This window comes from Terrapene carolina, unplaced genomic scaffold, assembly GCF_002925995.2.
Source record: "Terrapene carolina triunguis isolate 2854851 unplaced genomic scaffold, T_m_triunguis-2.0 Scaffold68, whole genome shotgun sequence".
NCBI lineage: Eukaryota > Metazoa > Chordata > Testudines > Emydidae > Terrapene > Terrapene triunguis.
Window position 1 is genome coordinate 77,744,351 of NW_020664419.1, and position 16,117 is coordinate 77,760,467.

The 16,117-nt window shown below is 41.4% G+C and overlaps 1 protein-coding gene across 2 annotated transcripts in view; it reads left to right on the forward strand.

Annotated features, from left to right (window-relative positions):
* The first annotated feature begins 6,421 nt into the window (after positions 1-6,421).
* The window catches only part of NEDD1 (NEDD1 gamma-tubulin ring complex targeting factor), a 58,064-nt gene continuing 48,368 nt past the window's right edge, over positions 6,422-16,117 (forward strand). For both annotated transcript variants that reach the window (XM_026648855.1, XM_026648853.2), the window contains exons 1-4: positions 6,422-6,493; positions 8,698-8,846; positions 11,326-11,420; positions 14,627-14,743. In XM_026648855.1, the coding sequence (XP_026504640.1) occupies positions 8,714-8,846; positions 11,326-11,420; positions 14,627-14,743 (345 nt within the window). In that variant the 5' untranslated portion in view covers positions 6,422-6,493; positions 8,698-8,713. The remainder of the gene's footprint in view (positions 6,494-8,697; positions 8,847-11,325; positions 11,421-14,626; positions 14,744-16,117) is intronic.

The window sequence follows — 16,117 nt, forward strand, 5'->3', positions numbered from 1 at the left end:
CCAGAATGCTAGATTTGTGACTGGGAATGGAAACTGATATCAATATGTTTCCTAGTAGGCCAAGATTTTTAAAATGCATTATTTGCCAAGGTTGTTATCTCACATCGTTGCTATCTTGAGAGGTCATTATGTTGGGGAGTTTCTGTACTAAACATTTTTATTATTATAATTAATTTTTACATAAGAATGGTCAAAGTGGGTCAGACCAATGGTCCATATAGCCCAGTATCCTGTCTTCCGACAGTGGTCCAGGCCAGGTGCTTCAGAGGGAATGAACAGAACAGGTAATCATCAAGTGATCCATCCTCTGTTGCCCATTCCCAGCTTCTGGTAAACAGGCTAGGGACACTCAGAGCATGGTGTTGCATCCCTCCCCATCCTGGCTAATAGCCACTGATGGACCTATTCTCCAGGAATTTATCTAGTTCTTTTTTTAATCCGGTTATAGTTTTGGTCTTCACAGCATCCCCTGGCAAAGAGTTCCACGGGTTGACTTTATGTTGTGTGAAGAAGTGCTTCCTTTTGTTTTTTTAAAACCTGCTGCCTATTAATTTCATTGGGTGACTGCTAGTTCTTGTGTTATGTGAAGGATTAAATAACATTTCCTTATTCACTTTCTTCACACCAGTCAAGATTTTATAGACCTCTATCATATCCCCCCTTAGTCGTCTCTTTTCTAAGCTGAAAATTCCCAGTCATTTTAATCTCTCCTCCTGTTTCATACCCCTAATTATTTTAGTTGCCCATCTCTGTACCTTTTTCAATTCCAATATATCTTTTTTGGGATGGGGTGACCAGATCTGCACACAGTATTCAAGGTGTACACGTACCATGGATTTATATAGAGGCAATATGATATTTTCTGTCTTATTTATCTATCCCTTTCTTAATGATTCCCAACATTCTGTTTGCTTTTTTGACTGCCGCTGCACATTGAGTGGATGTTTTCAGAGAACTATCCACAATGACTCCAAGATCTCTTTCTTGAGTGTTAACAGCTAATTCAGACTCCATCATTTTGTATGTATAGTTGAGATTGTTTTCCAATGTGCATTACTTTGCATTTATCAACATTGAATTTCATCTGCCATTTTGTTGCCCAGTCACCCAGTTTTGTGAGATCCCTTTGTAACTCTTTGCAGTCTGCCTGGGACTTAACTATCTTGAATAGTTTTGTATCATCTGCCACCTCACTGTTTGCCCATTTTTCCAGATCATTTATGAATATGTTGAACAGTAATGGTCCCAGTACCGACCCCTCAGGGATACCACTATTTATCTCTCTCCATTCTGAAAATTGATAATGTATTCCTACCCTTTGTTTCCCATCTTTTAACCAGTTACTGATCCATGAGAGGACTTCCGTCTTATCCCATGATGGCTTACTTTTCAAAGGTCAATTTAAATTGAATACATTTTTTTTTAATTTATATTTTTTTAGAAATCTAGACCTGTTATGTGTTTTGGTGTAACTTGCATTATCCTTATGTTAAATTTGCATTATCCTAACAAAACATTTACTGTATTCATATCTCTTTTATATGTTGCAGGTCAAAGTGAAAATTAAAAGACAAAAAACAATACAACAATTTTTTTCCTCTCAAAGGCCTCAGAAACTAACCAAGGTGAAGAACACATCAAGAACCAAGAATATATCAACTTGTCATCTGAAGGTTCAAGTGGTATATCTACATCCGACCAGCCCGAAGCACAAATACAGCTACCTACTGAAGAAACAGTGTCTCCAAAACCTAAAGGCAGTTCCCGATGTTTGTCGGTCAAAGTGTTCCCATTTATTGAAGTTACAAAAGATGGCTACTAGTGCACCTCTTGCAAAAAAGCTTACGAAGAAGGAAAGCTTCCCAATGCTATAATTGGTAAAAGTGGAGGAGCTTGGTTTGTCAGACTGATCAGCAAAGCCAATGCTGACAAACTACGTGAAAAGGCTGCAAAACACCAGGCCTCTGGAGTGCATCAACATGCTGAAAGCCTTATAAGCTCACTTTCAAAGCCAATTTTAGAAGTACTTAATGAGGCTGTTAAGAATGCTGGAGACACAACACAGTTCATGCAAACAAACATGGCTCTGGCATCCTACTTTCTATTTAAGCAAGAGATACCACACACTACAAACTGGAGGCCAGTATTAAGTGCATTGTCACTTGTTCATCCTGAAGTTGAACACTGGTTCTGAACAAGACCAGCAAATGCTCACTATCTTTCTGCAAGAAACTCAACTGACTGGCTAGAAGCATGTGGTGCAACAGTGAAAGACTCAACAGTTGAAAAAGTGAAGAACTCTCTTACCACATTCAAAAATTTTGCATACGTGGCTGATGAATGCACCGATGCAAATGGGCATCAAGTATTAAGTCACTGTGTACATTATCTTGATGTCAGGGGTAGGCCAGTAGATGCATTTCTAGATGTCCAAGTTATAGAAGACACATCGGCTGCATCTGTGACAACCCACATCTTAGAAGAGTTAAATGCTTGTCAATTGGACCCCAAACAGATGGCTGCTTGTGCATTTGATGGAGCTGCAAACTTCTCTGGAAGACATGGTGGAGTACAAGCTTTGCTCAGAGAAAAGTGTAACCCTAATCTCTCCTATACACACTGCAGAAGTCATCTACTCCAACTAGCACTAGTACGAGCTGCAGAATCTTCAAAAGACATTAAAAAAGCTATAAATTTAATGTCTTCATTATATTCTTTTTTCAGCAAGAGTCCAAAAAGAGTGAATATCTTGGAAAATATAGAAGATACACTGGGACTGAAGTTCAAATTAGTCCAACCTGGGAAAACCCACTGGCTTTCTCATGAGCGATCCTTGGCTGTTATCTTAAAATTACTCCAGCCGTTATTACTGGCTTTGGAAAGTATCTACCAAGATGGGATGGATCTAAGTAGTGAGGCTGGTGGATTACTTTTGCTACTACGTTCAGAGAAGACTATTGCCATTCTCTCTCTCGTAAGTCTACTGTTGAAACCACTTGGGTCATTAAACAATGCCATCCAGGCATCTGCTACAACAGTAGTAGATCTTTGTACAGCAATAGAAGCTACATTTGGATCAATCAGACAGCTATCCATTGAAAAAGTACTGGAAGAAGCAAAGACTTCAATCCAGAAGTTGACTAATGAAGACATTTATATTGAATCCTTAAGTGAAGAAGACAAGAAGTGTTTGTTAAGAGAACTGAAAAAGTACACAGACTTGATTCTTAAAAATCTACAACAGCGACTTCTAGATTCTACTCAACCTCTACGTAGCTTTTCCAGATGCCTGTCCTATAAAACACCAACAGTTGAGTGGAGTGAGGAGGCACTACCAGCAATGGGGCTGCCATGTGATCAGGACAGAATAGAGAATTTGAACACAGAGTGGAATATCATACGATGAATGAATGACGATTTGACTTCAACTTCTTTTTTATCATCACTAGTGGCTCGACCCGATCTTTGTGTTATCTTTCCTGGGATGAAAGAAGTAGGAATTCATCTCTTGTTACTTCCAGTCACAACAGCTACAGTTGAGCATTCTTTTTCATCATTGAATAGAATTTTGTGTTCTGAAAGAAGTCGCCTTCTGCCTGATCATGTGAATGAGCTAATGAGCATATCAATTGAAGGAATGGAAGTACCGGATATATGAGAAGCCACCAAAGAGGAACGCATTGCATTCAAGAAGTTCATTAACAGAGTTGTGCAAAATTATAACAAAAAACCAAGAAGGATGTAAATGTAGTGCTTCATAGAAGGCTTGAGTAGCCAACTTTAATTTGTGTGATGATTTTAAAACATGAGTTAAATCTAATAAAATGGTCATGAAACATTTTTCAGTTTTTACTATGGTGCCATACAGCCCATCTTCACCCTCACAGTCTCATCCCTCATTGACCCTGACACACACACCCTGTAAATTCAAACACCCCCCCTAATCTCAATTCCTGGGGAAACCACTGTTAAGGGAATGATCAGACCAGGCAATGACTCAGTGAACCATCCCATTGTCCACTCTCAGCATCTGGCAGTCAAAGGACCGTTTAGGGACATGCAGAGCATGGGCCTGCATCCCTGATTATCTTGGCTAATAGCCAATGTACTTATCCTGAGGGACTGATCTAATTCTTTTTTCAACCCATTCATAGTTTTGCCTTTCAAAATATAATGAGCACACATCTACAACCCCAAGATACTTTTACAACCACGAGAATTCTAAAATCATGAGTTATACACCCTTGAGTCAAGAAATTTTAATAAATAAATGATTTTTTTATGTGCCTCTTTGTTCCTGAGCCTGTAGGGTACAGTAAGGCCAGTTCCAATGCCTTGAGCCTAAACACCTGAATGAATCTTAGTCTACCCTCATACTGTTCCTGTTACCTCTCCCAAACATTTCATACACTTAAGGCCATATCTACACTTTAAGTGTGGGTTAACTCAAGTTATGTCAGCATAGAGTCACTACGGTTACTATGTCACTTGTGTGCATGCCTTCTGGACTCCTTGTCTCAGCAGTCAGGGTACTCACCAGAAGCACTTGTACAGATTCAAAGTGAGGTGCACCATGAATAGATATCCCACTATCCACCCACTGTATTTTGGAAAGTTTTGGTTTGGCAGTGTATGCTGGGTACCAAACAGGTCAGACAGGGGTGGTTGTGGCCATGGGATCCAACTTCCTATAATGCATTGTTAACCATCCACTAATTTTATATGTATCCCATACATAAACGTATATATAATGTTTACACCTTTTTTTTTTCTAAACCCACAAACCTGCCTGGCCCTACTCACTGTCTGCCATCTCACACAGAATTATGGAGCTTGCATGGCTCTGCCCTATTGTCATGAGCGTTTCAACCCAAAGGTGCATGCTCCTTTACTATTTGCAGATCAGCAAACATACATGTGGGTTGTGACATTATACTCTATATTCTTTATGAAAATATGCTTATGATATGGATATGAAATAGCTAATATGTACTTTATGCAAGATGGTTGATGTGGGGTATCATTGCAAAACTTAAGACCTATTGACTGTATTTATCCAATCTGTATGCATGTAACGTTTGTATCTGAGGCTAGAAATATTGACCATGTCTCTGTATTTCAAATGTGCTCTATTGAATGAGGCCAGACAATGTTAGTGGCTTATTGAAGGAATGCACAAATACATAACGATTACCCCAGGAATCTACAGGTTGCAAATTGCTATAGATAGCAGTCTCACTTACCTCTGGTGTGAGAAACTGTTACCCGTAGGAATTAGCTTCATCAGATTGCAGTGTTACAGGTAGCACATCCCTACAGTTTGCAGTTTCTTACACATTTGTGTGTGTGAAAATGCTATCTGTAGGACTGTGCTACCTCCAGCAGCAACAGGTCCTACTTTGTTAAAAAAGGCCATCTGGTGTAGCTAATTCAAGCAGCCTCACATGTAAAACCAACCTGAGAGCTTTCTTTAACAGTGTAACAAGCCTTGTGGATGGGGGGGAAGTGGTCAACATGGTCTATCTTGCCTTTAGTAAGGCTTTTGATACTGTCTCCTATGACTTTCTCATAAACAAACAATGGAAATGCAACCTAGATGGAGCTAAAATAAGATGGGTGCAAAACTAGTTGGAAAACAGTTCCGACAGTAGTTATCAGTGATTCACAGGCTGCAAGGGAATAACGAGTGGGGTTCTCCAGGGATCAGTTCTGGCTATGTTTCTATTCAAAATCTTAATCGATGATTAAGATAATGGCATAGAGAGTACACTTATAAAGTTTGTGAATGATAACCTAGGAAGGAGTACTGTGGAAAGGGATCTAGGGGTGCTAGTGGGCCACAAGCTGAATATGAGTGAACAGTGTAACGCTGTTGCAAAAAAACAGACCATCACTCTGGGATGTCCACTCTACTCTGCGCTGAATAGGCCTCAACTGGAGTATTGTGTCCAGTTCTGGGCACCACATTTCAGGAAAGATGTGGACAAACTGGAGAAAGTCCAGAGAAGAGAAAAAAAAATGTAAGGTCTAGAAAACATGACCTCTGAGTATGAGGGAAGATTGAAGCATGATAACAGTTTTCAAGTATGTAAACATCAAGTAGCATCTTTTTACAAAAGCTGTGTAGTGCAAGAAACTGCTACCTGTAGGCATTTGCTACAGCCGGTAGCAGTTTACTACCATAGCAGTTTCTTACAATCTATACGTATCAATAACCGCTACCGGTAGCACACTACTACGCGGAGCAGTTCACTACGCCACAGTACAGCCCAGACACAACCGCATCCCGCCAGGCGCCGCCCCGCTGCCAGAGCGGTAAGAGAAGGCGAACGCGCTCTACTCCTTTTGCCCTCTCTGGGCCGCCGTACACGGAGTCGGCGGGGTGAGGGGGCTCGCGGTGGCTGTTGGGACGGGCTGTTAAGTTGCAAGAGGCGCGGAAACTCCGCTGTCGCCGCCCCGCGCCTGGGGAGAAAGGGTGGGCGGGCGCCCGCCGGTAAGTGTTTCGCGGGGCCCGCTGCCGCTAGTAACGCTCATTGGCTGGAACCATGAGTCGGACCCTGTAGAGGACTCTGAGCCGGGGTGCCCCAGCCAATCGGAAAGGGCCGCGGGGCGGGGTCTGAGCGCTGTCGGGCCAGGTGCCTGTTACCTGGGCAGCGGCTCCCTCCCGCTGAGCCGGGCGGCGCGTCCCCCGGTCAGTCCCCTCTGCGGTCCGCACCGTCCATCGGTTCGCCGGCAGGTGACAGCCCCGGGGGGCGGGGGAGCACGAACGAAGTTCCTGGTAGCCCCGGGGCCGCCCCATGGGGAGCCGGGGGGGAGCAGCCGGGGCGGGTGGAGGCTGCAGCCTACTTTAACCCTGAAAATCCCCTCCCCGCCCCCGTCCTCGTCCTCGTCCCAGAGCGGCGCGCGGCATGGTCCGGGTGACCTCGCCCGGGGCGTGCTCGAAACCAGCCCCAGCCCCAGGCCCGGCGGGGCGGGGTGGGGGGCCGAGACTTGCACGCAGGGGGCATCGCTGAAATGTCACGGCCGGTGGAGTTTGCAGACTTTGAAAACTGGCCCCGTTCAGCATTAACCCGGCTTAACTTTGTGTAAAGCCGGTGAAAGACCTGAGCCAACTGGGTTGAGATTTAGGCCTGATCTACAGCTAAACATTATATCAACCTACTTACATCGCTGAGGCTGTGACAATTGTCAGACCTAACCCCTGATGTAGATAGACTCAGCTAGGTTAATGGAAGATTTCTTCCATGGACCTAGCTACTGCTGTGCTGAGGGAGAAATACTTCCCAGGGATGTAGGAAGCGTCTACACCACTATGGTGCTACAGCTGCAGCAGCCTAGCTGTGGCGCTTTAGCATGACATACCCTCAGATTGTGAGAGTTTGGTTCTGGTGTTCCAGGTGGGCCCATCTCTAGTAGAAATTAGAAGAGGAACTTGATCTAATCAGTAAAACTCAAGGGAATATTGCTGTGGCAGGGATAACTGAAGGAAAGCGCATGCTAGTTATCAAATTGTGGAAGTATTGTTCCATTTACAACAAAAAGCGTTGAGATCTCTGTTGACTAACAGGAATAATAACTTGCTTTTATAGCATCTTCCATCTAGAAAGACCAAATAGCAGTTTGCATGTTTAACAGATATACACAATTTCCGGTATTAAAAAAACCACGACTCTCCGTCTCTTATGATGAAGCACAGCCCCCATTGGGTGAAATCCAGCAGCTGTTAAACAATACACAGCAACACTTCATTACACATGTACAAGTTTAGGCTAATCAGGGGAAAAGGGTATGAAATTCAGTTAAAACTACAGGGAAAATTTTAAGTAGGCAGAGTACGTCTGTTGCCAGTTTGTTGTGCCATGCACTCTTAAATGAATACAAGTGTCATGGGCCTTGAGTCTTATGTCTAACTTTTTTTTTTTTCCATATTTTGCATGTGTGGGTTTTCTTAAAATAATTTGAATCAAGTTAAAGTATCCGTTTGTTTAGGCACAACAACCAAAGATCATATGGAAATGTTTCTATAAAAAATCAAAAAAGAAAATGCTATTGCATAAGTTGCTGAAAAGGAAACTTTTTATAAACAAAAGTGAAACCAAGTAGTCTGTTTTTATTGTGGAAGTTGAATGTAGTACAAAACCGAACAGCATTGGTAGTGACAGTAAATTAGAAACTTCAAATTCTTTTGAATGATCTGTGTCATTAAAACCACAGATTAAGTTTCCCCCCCATCTCTTTATATGATCTGGGATGGGGGAGGCACTGGAGTGCTTACAGTTCAAACTTCCAATCCTTGCTGGAACAATTCATTTATTTTAGCCTGAATAGCTCCATCTGCTGTTTCTCAAAACAGGTCTCTGAAAATACTGATGGTTCAGAATGAAGCTGTTATGAACTCAAAGAATTAAGCATTTAAAAGAGGGTGGGTGGGAATGGGGATGGCAGCCGGGGAGAGGGGAGGGCAGCAATTTACCATCTGTAGTGCTTCAACCTGAACAGTTGAGAGTTATCGGCCAGTCAGATTTAACATCACAGGCTACAAATTCCGTCTTTTTGACTGTTTGTATAATGTCAGGTGATGCTTTAATTTGTCATTTTATCAAGGAAATCTTGTATGTAACTGTGGATGGAATCCTTCCCTTTAATTTACAAAGTGAACTGGAGCTGACTTCTCCCCCCCCACCCCCTTTTTTTTAGGCTTATAGGTGCAGCCATGCAGGAAAGCATCCGTTTTGCTTCATCAGGAGATGATATTAAAATATGGGACTCCTCATCTATAACAGTGGTGGAGCAGTTCAACCCACATACTTCGCATTCAGTCAACTCACTATGTTGGGGCAATAATAATATCCTTTACTGTGTCAGTTTGGTACTGTGTCTGTGCATTTCTGCAAAACTATTGAACTTCTGGATTAAAGTATATGTAAATATCAGTTTTCATTTAGTCTTGATTTGAAGAACTGCTTTTTTAGTTTTAGGCAAAGGTTTTGTACACTGATGCAGAAAATATTTAGAGTTGAGGAATAAAATATGAGATTACATGGGAGACTAAGCTTTTTAAATCAGTGATACTCGGACTGAGGCCTGCGAGCCACAAGTGGCTTTTTAATGTGTGTCCTGTGGCTCTTTGCAGCACATGATATTAAAACACAGTGTGATTTTAATTATTAACCAATCAGGATGCTTTTATTATATTAACCATTTGTAGTTGATAAAATAATACTTGGTCAGTCATTTTGCTGTGAGAATAATGTATACACATTTAATAAAAAAAATTTTCCCTGTCATACTGTTTAAATATGAATATATAGTACTATAGTAAATGAAACCATGAATTCACACTACTGTGGCTCTTTTGGGTTCCGAACCCCTGAGGTTTGAATTGTGTGTGAGAGAGATGAGGCAAAGGTTACAGTAATGAAGGTGTGGATGAGGATTTTAGTAGTGTAGATTGAGGAAAAGACTGACTAATATAGTGCAAATACTAACCCAGAGCTCTGAAGGGATATAGTCAACTTGAATTCTAGACCGTTTAAAACAAAACTATAGTATTTTAGTTACTACACCTGCCTCTGAATCCCTCTGCCAATCTTTGTAGGATTTTACAACCAGGTTTTCCTAATTTTTAAAAAATAATATTTTTGTCCTTTGTTTCTGTGTGAAAGGTAGATATAAGCAAAAAGGGAAATTGTGTGGGAAATCTTGGAACTGCCTGTCTGCAAGTGCTATCACATACACAATGCAAACTGGAAAAAATATTTAAGTTGTTCCTTAATCTAAGGTGGTGTTTGTAACAATAATACATGGCAAAAATCATACTTCTGTGTGCAAGTTTAAGTTGAGTTAACTCAGTGTCAGAACTAGGGAATTACTTTTCCCCCATCCCCAATGCCATATGTGTGCACTTTTTCAGATGGCAGAGGGCTGCTTCACCGTTTTAAGAGGAGAGGTTTAATTTTCTTGGGTTACAAATCCAGCTAACTAGCTTTGTATTTGTTTAGTTCAGTTACTAATGCTCATATTCACTGCCCTGGAGATGGCTATAAGCGGGACACGTGTCTCAGGGGGGATAGTTACTCTGGTTATTTCAAGTTTGGGGAGTGGGGCACTCTGCACTCCTTGGGGTAGGGTGGAGGGGACAAGATGCTACACTTCTCCCATTTCCACCCACCTTGATCCTGTGTATTTTATCCCGCTACTCATCTATCATCTTCTCTGCAAATGCTCTATGAGAGAAGAGCATAGTGGTGAATGCCATCTTATATATCTGTTTTATGTCAAAGGCTGTTTTTACTATTTTGTATGCCTGAGCTGTTAAAAAGAGTTTTGTTATGCTACAGCTAGTGAAGATAAACTTTGCATCTTTGTTATTTGCTCCAGACTATCTTTTGTCCTTAATAAGCTACTTTGGGTGACAAAAGACTTATTGGCATTGTGGTCATGATAACTGCAACAGTTGCTAATGTACTCTGGTGTTAGTTAAGCCCAAAAAAGGGCTCTATTTTGAGTTTTCTCTTCGTTCAAAAGGTTTAGGTAAAGCTTATTTCATATTAAAATTAACTGTGGGATAATGATCTCCGTTTCACAGTACTTGTACTGTAATCTGATTCTGCTTATTGTGTATGCAACAGATACCTAAAATACTCATTTTCATAATTCTAAACACAAAATAATTTTTTATTAGAAGTATTGCATGGTTTCCCTGTCCAGAAGGAGACCGCTGGAAACTAAACCACAGTAACCTGTGCTATATTCTAGGAACAGCACACTGAATTGGATTAGTGATTGTCATGAACAGGGGTTTTCTCTAGATTTCTAGGCTTACTAACAGTAACAAACATTGCTTGGAATTTTGTTTAATGGTAGCTAGAGTTGTGATGGAGCCTAAAAGAAGTGAGGGGGAAAATGTTGTGGGGATAGATGGGAGAGAAATATTGTCAGGGTTGGCAGCCTAGCAGGGTGGAGATTTAACCAACAAAAATAATCCAAATACCTTTCTCTCCCTCCCCCCCGAAATTTGCCTTTATTTTTTTGTTAGGGTTGGGGGCAGTGGCATCATATAGGAGAATCTACTTCAAGAAAAGGCAAACTATTTACATAACAGCTGCTTAATGAAATTCCATAAAAGAGAATCAAGAGCATATCATTTTATTTCCCCCCTCCCCTCAAAGAGCAATGTTTCAAAGCAGCTATGTCATTTCAAGGTATAGTACTTTAAGCCAATCTGTTGAACAGGTACAATAATGGGTAGTACCTACACTTGCTTGCCAGCAGCTATACTAAGTTTCATGATCTATATTCTATGGTCCTTAACTCCCAATTCAGATAATTTTCTGGTCACTGCATCTACAATTGGTGATAAAATAGTTGTTTCAAGCTGTAAGGGTAAACCTGTTCCACTTTTTGAACTAGCTGAAGGGGTAAGTATAACTTGTGGCTTTGTTTTTTCTGTCTCGTATTTGCATTATGTCTGCTCTGCTCACTTTTTACAACTTTATTTAGATACCTCTTATAATTAAGTACTGTTAAGGTTATGACACACAATGCCAAGTATCAGAAAATTGAGCAACATATATAGTATTTAGCTTGTTACCAGTTTATTAACTTGAGTTCAGTGGGACAACACAATGTATCGTTGGGTTACATTAGGTCAGTAACTGCTACCTAGTTGCAGGAGCAGAAAATGAGGCTTAATTTTTTGCTGGGTTGTCATGACTATAGGCTGTTTTAAGAGAGTGTGTGTGTGTGTGTGTGTGTGTGTATTAAATCACTCTATTTTTGTAACAAGGGTTAGGTCCCATCCCATATACATTATAAAACTTACTATGCTGGAGAGAGAGACCCACTTATAGAGTAATACTCTGACATGGCTGCTTGAGTAAACTGTGTTGGAGTGCTAACTTGTTATAATCGGGTTCTGCACTACTGTTGCTTTTGTAATCATAGGACTGGAAGGGACCTCGAGAGGTCTTCTCGTCCAGTCCCCTGCAATCGAGGCAGGACTAAGTATTATTCTCTAGACAATCCCTGACAAGTGTTCTTCAAAACCTCCAATGATGAAGATTCCACAATTACCCTAGGAAATTTATTCCAGTGTTTAGGAAAAACTTCCCATCCAGGTAGTTAATGTCCAACTTAAACTGCCCTTGCTGCAGATGAAGCCAATTGCTATCCTCACAGGTTAAAGAGAAATTTTTTTCCCCTTCATCCTTGTAACAACCGTTTACTTGAAAACTGTTATCGTATTCCCCCCTCAGTTTTCTCTTCTCCAGATTAAACACATCCAATTTTTTCAACCTTTCCTCATTGGTTGTGTTTTCTAGACCTTTAATCATTTTTGTTGATCTCCTTTGGACTTTCTCCAATTTGTCCACATCTTTCCTGAAATGTTGCACCCAGAATTGGACACAGTATTCCAGTTGAGGCCTTACCAGTATGGAGTAGAGCAGAAGAATTACTTCTGGTATCTTGATTACAACACTCCTGCTAATACATCTCAGAAGGATGTTTGCTTTTTTTGCGACAGTGTTATACTGTTGACTCATTTTTAGCTTGTGATCCACTATGACCTCCACATCCCTTTCTGCAGTACTCCTTCCTAGGAAGTCATTTCCCATTTTGTATGTGTGCAACTGATTGTTCCTTCCTAAGTGGAGTACTTTGCATTTGTCCTTATTGAATTTCATCCTGTTTACTTCGGACTATTTCTCCAGTTTGTCCAGATCATTTTGAATTTTAATCCTATCCTCCAAAGCACTTGCAACACCTCCCAGCTTGGTATTGTCCACAAACTTTATAAGTGTACTCTCTAGGCTATTATCTAAATCCTTGATGAATCACTGATCACTGCGGGACCCCACTCAATATGCCTTTCCAGCTTGACTGTGAACCACTGATAACTACTCTCTGGGAATGGTTTTTCACCCAGTTATTCACTCACCTTATAGTAGCTCCATCTAGATCAGAGGCAAACTACAGCCCGCAGGACTGTCCTGTCCAGCTCCTGACCCAGGAGGCTAGCCCCCAGCCCCTCCCCCACTGCTCCCCCTCCCCCGCAGCCTCAGTGCGCCCTGCCACCAGCGCAATGCTCTGGGCAGCGGAGCAGCGAGCTCCTCAGGCAGCACCGCTGCAGAGCTGGGGCCTGACCCGGTGCTGTGTGCTGCACAGCGCGGCTGCCTGTCCTGGTGCAGCCACGCCGCTAGCCACCAGTGCTCCAGGCAGCGCGGTATGCGGGCAGGGAACAGGGGAGGAGGGGGTTGGATAGAGGACAGGGGAGTTCGGGGGATGGTCAGAGGCCGGGGGTGTGGATAGGGGTTGGGGCGGTCGGAGGGCGGGGAACAGGGAGGTTGAATGGGAGCAGGGATCTTGGGGCGGGGGGGGGGGAGAGGAGTCAGGGAGGAGAGGAGGGGTTGGATGGGTTTGCAGGGGGCAGTTAGGGGTGGGGTGTCTGGGGGCGGTCAGGGAGAAGGGGTGGTTGGATGGGGCAGGGCGTCCAGGGGCTGGGGACAGAGAGCGGGGGGAGGGGTGGATGGGGCAGGAGTCCCGGGGAGGCCGTCAGGAGGCAAGAAGGGGGGGGGGGGTTGGGCCATGCCTGGCTGTTTAGGGAGGTACAGCCTTTCCTAACCGGCCCCCCATACAATTTCAGAAACCCGATGTGGCCCTCAGGCCAAAAAGTTTGCCTGCCCCGATCTAGATTATGTTTTCCTAGTTTGTTTATGAGATGGTCATACAAGACAGCATCAAAAACCTTACTAAATCCTGATGGAAACTAAAATAATGGTACAGAAGTGTATAAAGGCTGGGCTATTACTTATTTGGGGGAATACTGGTGAAATAACAGTGAAAATGTCTGTTTTTTAGACATCCAAATACAGCATAGCTGTAGATTAGAATGAGTCTGATGGAAAATAAATGGACTCTTCTTAGTGTTCCCAGACCCAAGAACTTCAAAGTGAATCTTTAATAATAATAATACATTTCTGTCTTCAGTGTAGGTGTGTCATTAAGAGTGGCTCCCCCCTCCCCGCCCCAATTCAGTGCTGCAGTGATTATTTTAAAAAAGAAGCACTTTGTGGAATTGGAAGGCTTGCTACTATAATATTCTCTGTAATGTTTAAAGAATATGAACTTGGAGACCTAGACAGCTTTGCAGTGTCTTTTAAAGGAATTTGTTTTTGAAAGTCTTACCCCATTTGTGCACAGTAGCTATTGTGTGAGACTAGAGGGGTATGGCATCACTTCTGGGAGCTCTACTGCATAGGGAAAATGCATATTAAAATAAAGGAAACCGAGGTGGTGGCAACATAAATGGGAAGGGGGAAAAGGTGAAGTGAGAGGTTTGAGGCCATATGATAAGTTTAATATTTGTTAATTAACATACATAAGTAAAAGTAATCACATATAATATATAAGTAATCATTGGGTGCACCAGTAGTTTCATTGAAGTCAGTGGGACTGCTTGCTTGTATTGGTAAAGATTAAGCTCTTGAGTATTTACATGATAGATATAGATATATAGATATAGATAGATATAGATATATAGTGTGTGTGTGTGTGTGTGTGTGTGTATGTATATATAAAAATGTCTGCAATAATAAACATTTCTTATGCCTATTTTCTTTACCAGGCAAAACAGACATGTGTGAGCTTAAATTCCAGTTCTATGCATATTGTCAGTGGAGGCCTTGATAACACTGTTAAAATCTGGGATTTAAAGTCTAGAAGACTTCATCGATGCCTTAAGGTAACTATTTTTTCTTTTGGCTCTGATAGTTAAAAGGGGAAAAAAAAGTAGATCCCATATTTTCTAGCTTTTGTTGACCATCTTGCTAGCAAACAAGCTACAATTTACCACCCTGATCCTGCGAAGACTCTCTCATGCTTAATTTCATGCTCCATAAGCAGCTCTGTTGAAATCAGGGACGCTACTCATAGGGCCTAAAATTAAGCACATGTGTAAGTCTCTCTGCAAGATCAAGGTCGGAATAACAAACTTTGTAATTTCAAAATGTTTTAAGTGGGTTTTTCATATTGGAAGAAACTGGCAAATAGCCAAGTCCTAAAACAAATCATTTCAAGAACTGCACTTCCTATTATTCCTGCCTTATTACAGCCTTGATCCTGCAAATACAAAAGGACATACATAACTTCCGATATGTGCTTAACTTTAAGCATGTATGAAAGTGTTGTCAGGTTTGGCATCTTAATGAGAAAAAGTTTGTGTTACAGCGAGGTCATTTTCCCCTCCTCCCCCCACCCCCCCTTTACCAGTCCATTTTGGATTCTCAATCCTACAGTGAAGCCATAATGCAAAAAAGACCTGTGCTAGTCTCATTTATTTCCATGACATTTTATGGAGCTGCAGTAGTACGAACTCCATAATTAAGGATGTAACTTGTTTGTTTGTTTTTTTTTTTTTTTTTACCAAACTTGTTTTCCCTTTTCCTTCCACTTTCAAAAAAAAAAAAGAAAGTCAGGTTAATCAACTAAGATGTTTTGTCATTATGAATGTTTGAAAATGATTTTTTTTATTTTGTGGAATTAAATAAAAACCACTGCTCAAAAAAACCTCATTCTACCAACTTCAAATTTGTTTTATTTATCTGTACTTTTGTTTGCAACTAGAGCTTCGGTGCAGTGGAGGTTGACAAGGAAAAAGGCTGTATGGCTGACTGCTGAAGTCACTTGCTAAGGGCTTTATAATATCTGTAGAGTCTAAAGTCCGCACTTTTCTTGAAAACCTTTGAGTCTTCAGGATAGTCTGCATGCATCATAAAGTCTGTCCAGGCAGACGTATCTTAAATCTGTGAACATAATTTTTGAAGTAACTTTGGCTTGGGTCTTGCAAATGGGAAGCCAAGATAAAATAAAAGACACAATCTATGATGTAATCTTAAATTCTGGAGGGGGGGAGGTTCCTCATATTAGGAATATTAATAGCTTTTTATTATCAGCTATAAAATTAAATTCAGACACATGGTATTAAGATTGTCATGGCTTTTCTTAATTAAAATCAGGGAAAGTTTTGCCTGATTTTTAAATCATAGTTAAGGTTCTGCTGCATCCTTAACTCTAATCTCATATCAGTGCCAGTCATCCATCCACCAAGCCCTTTAAA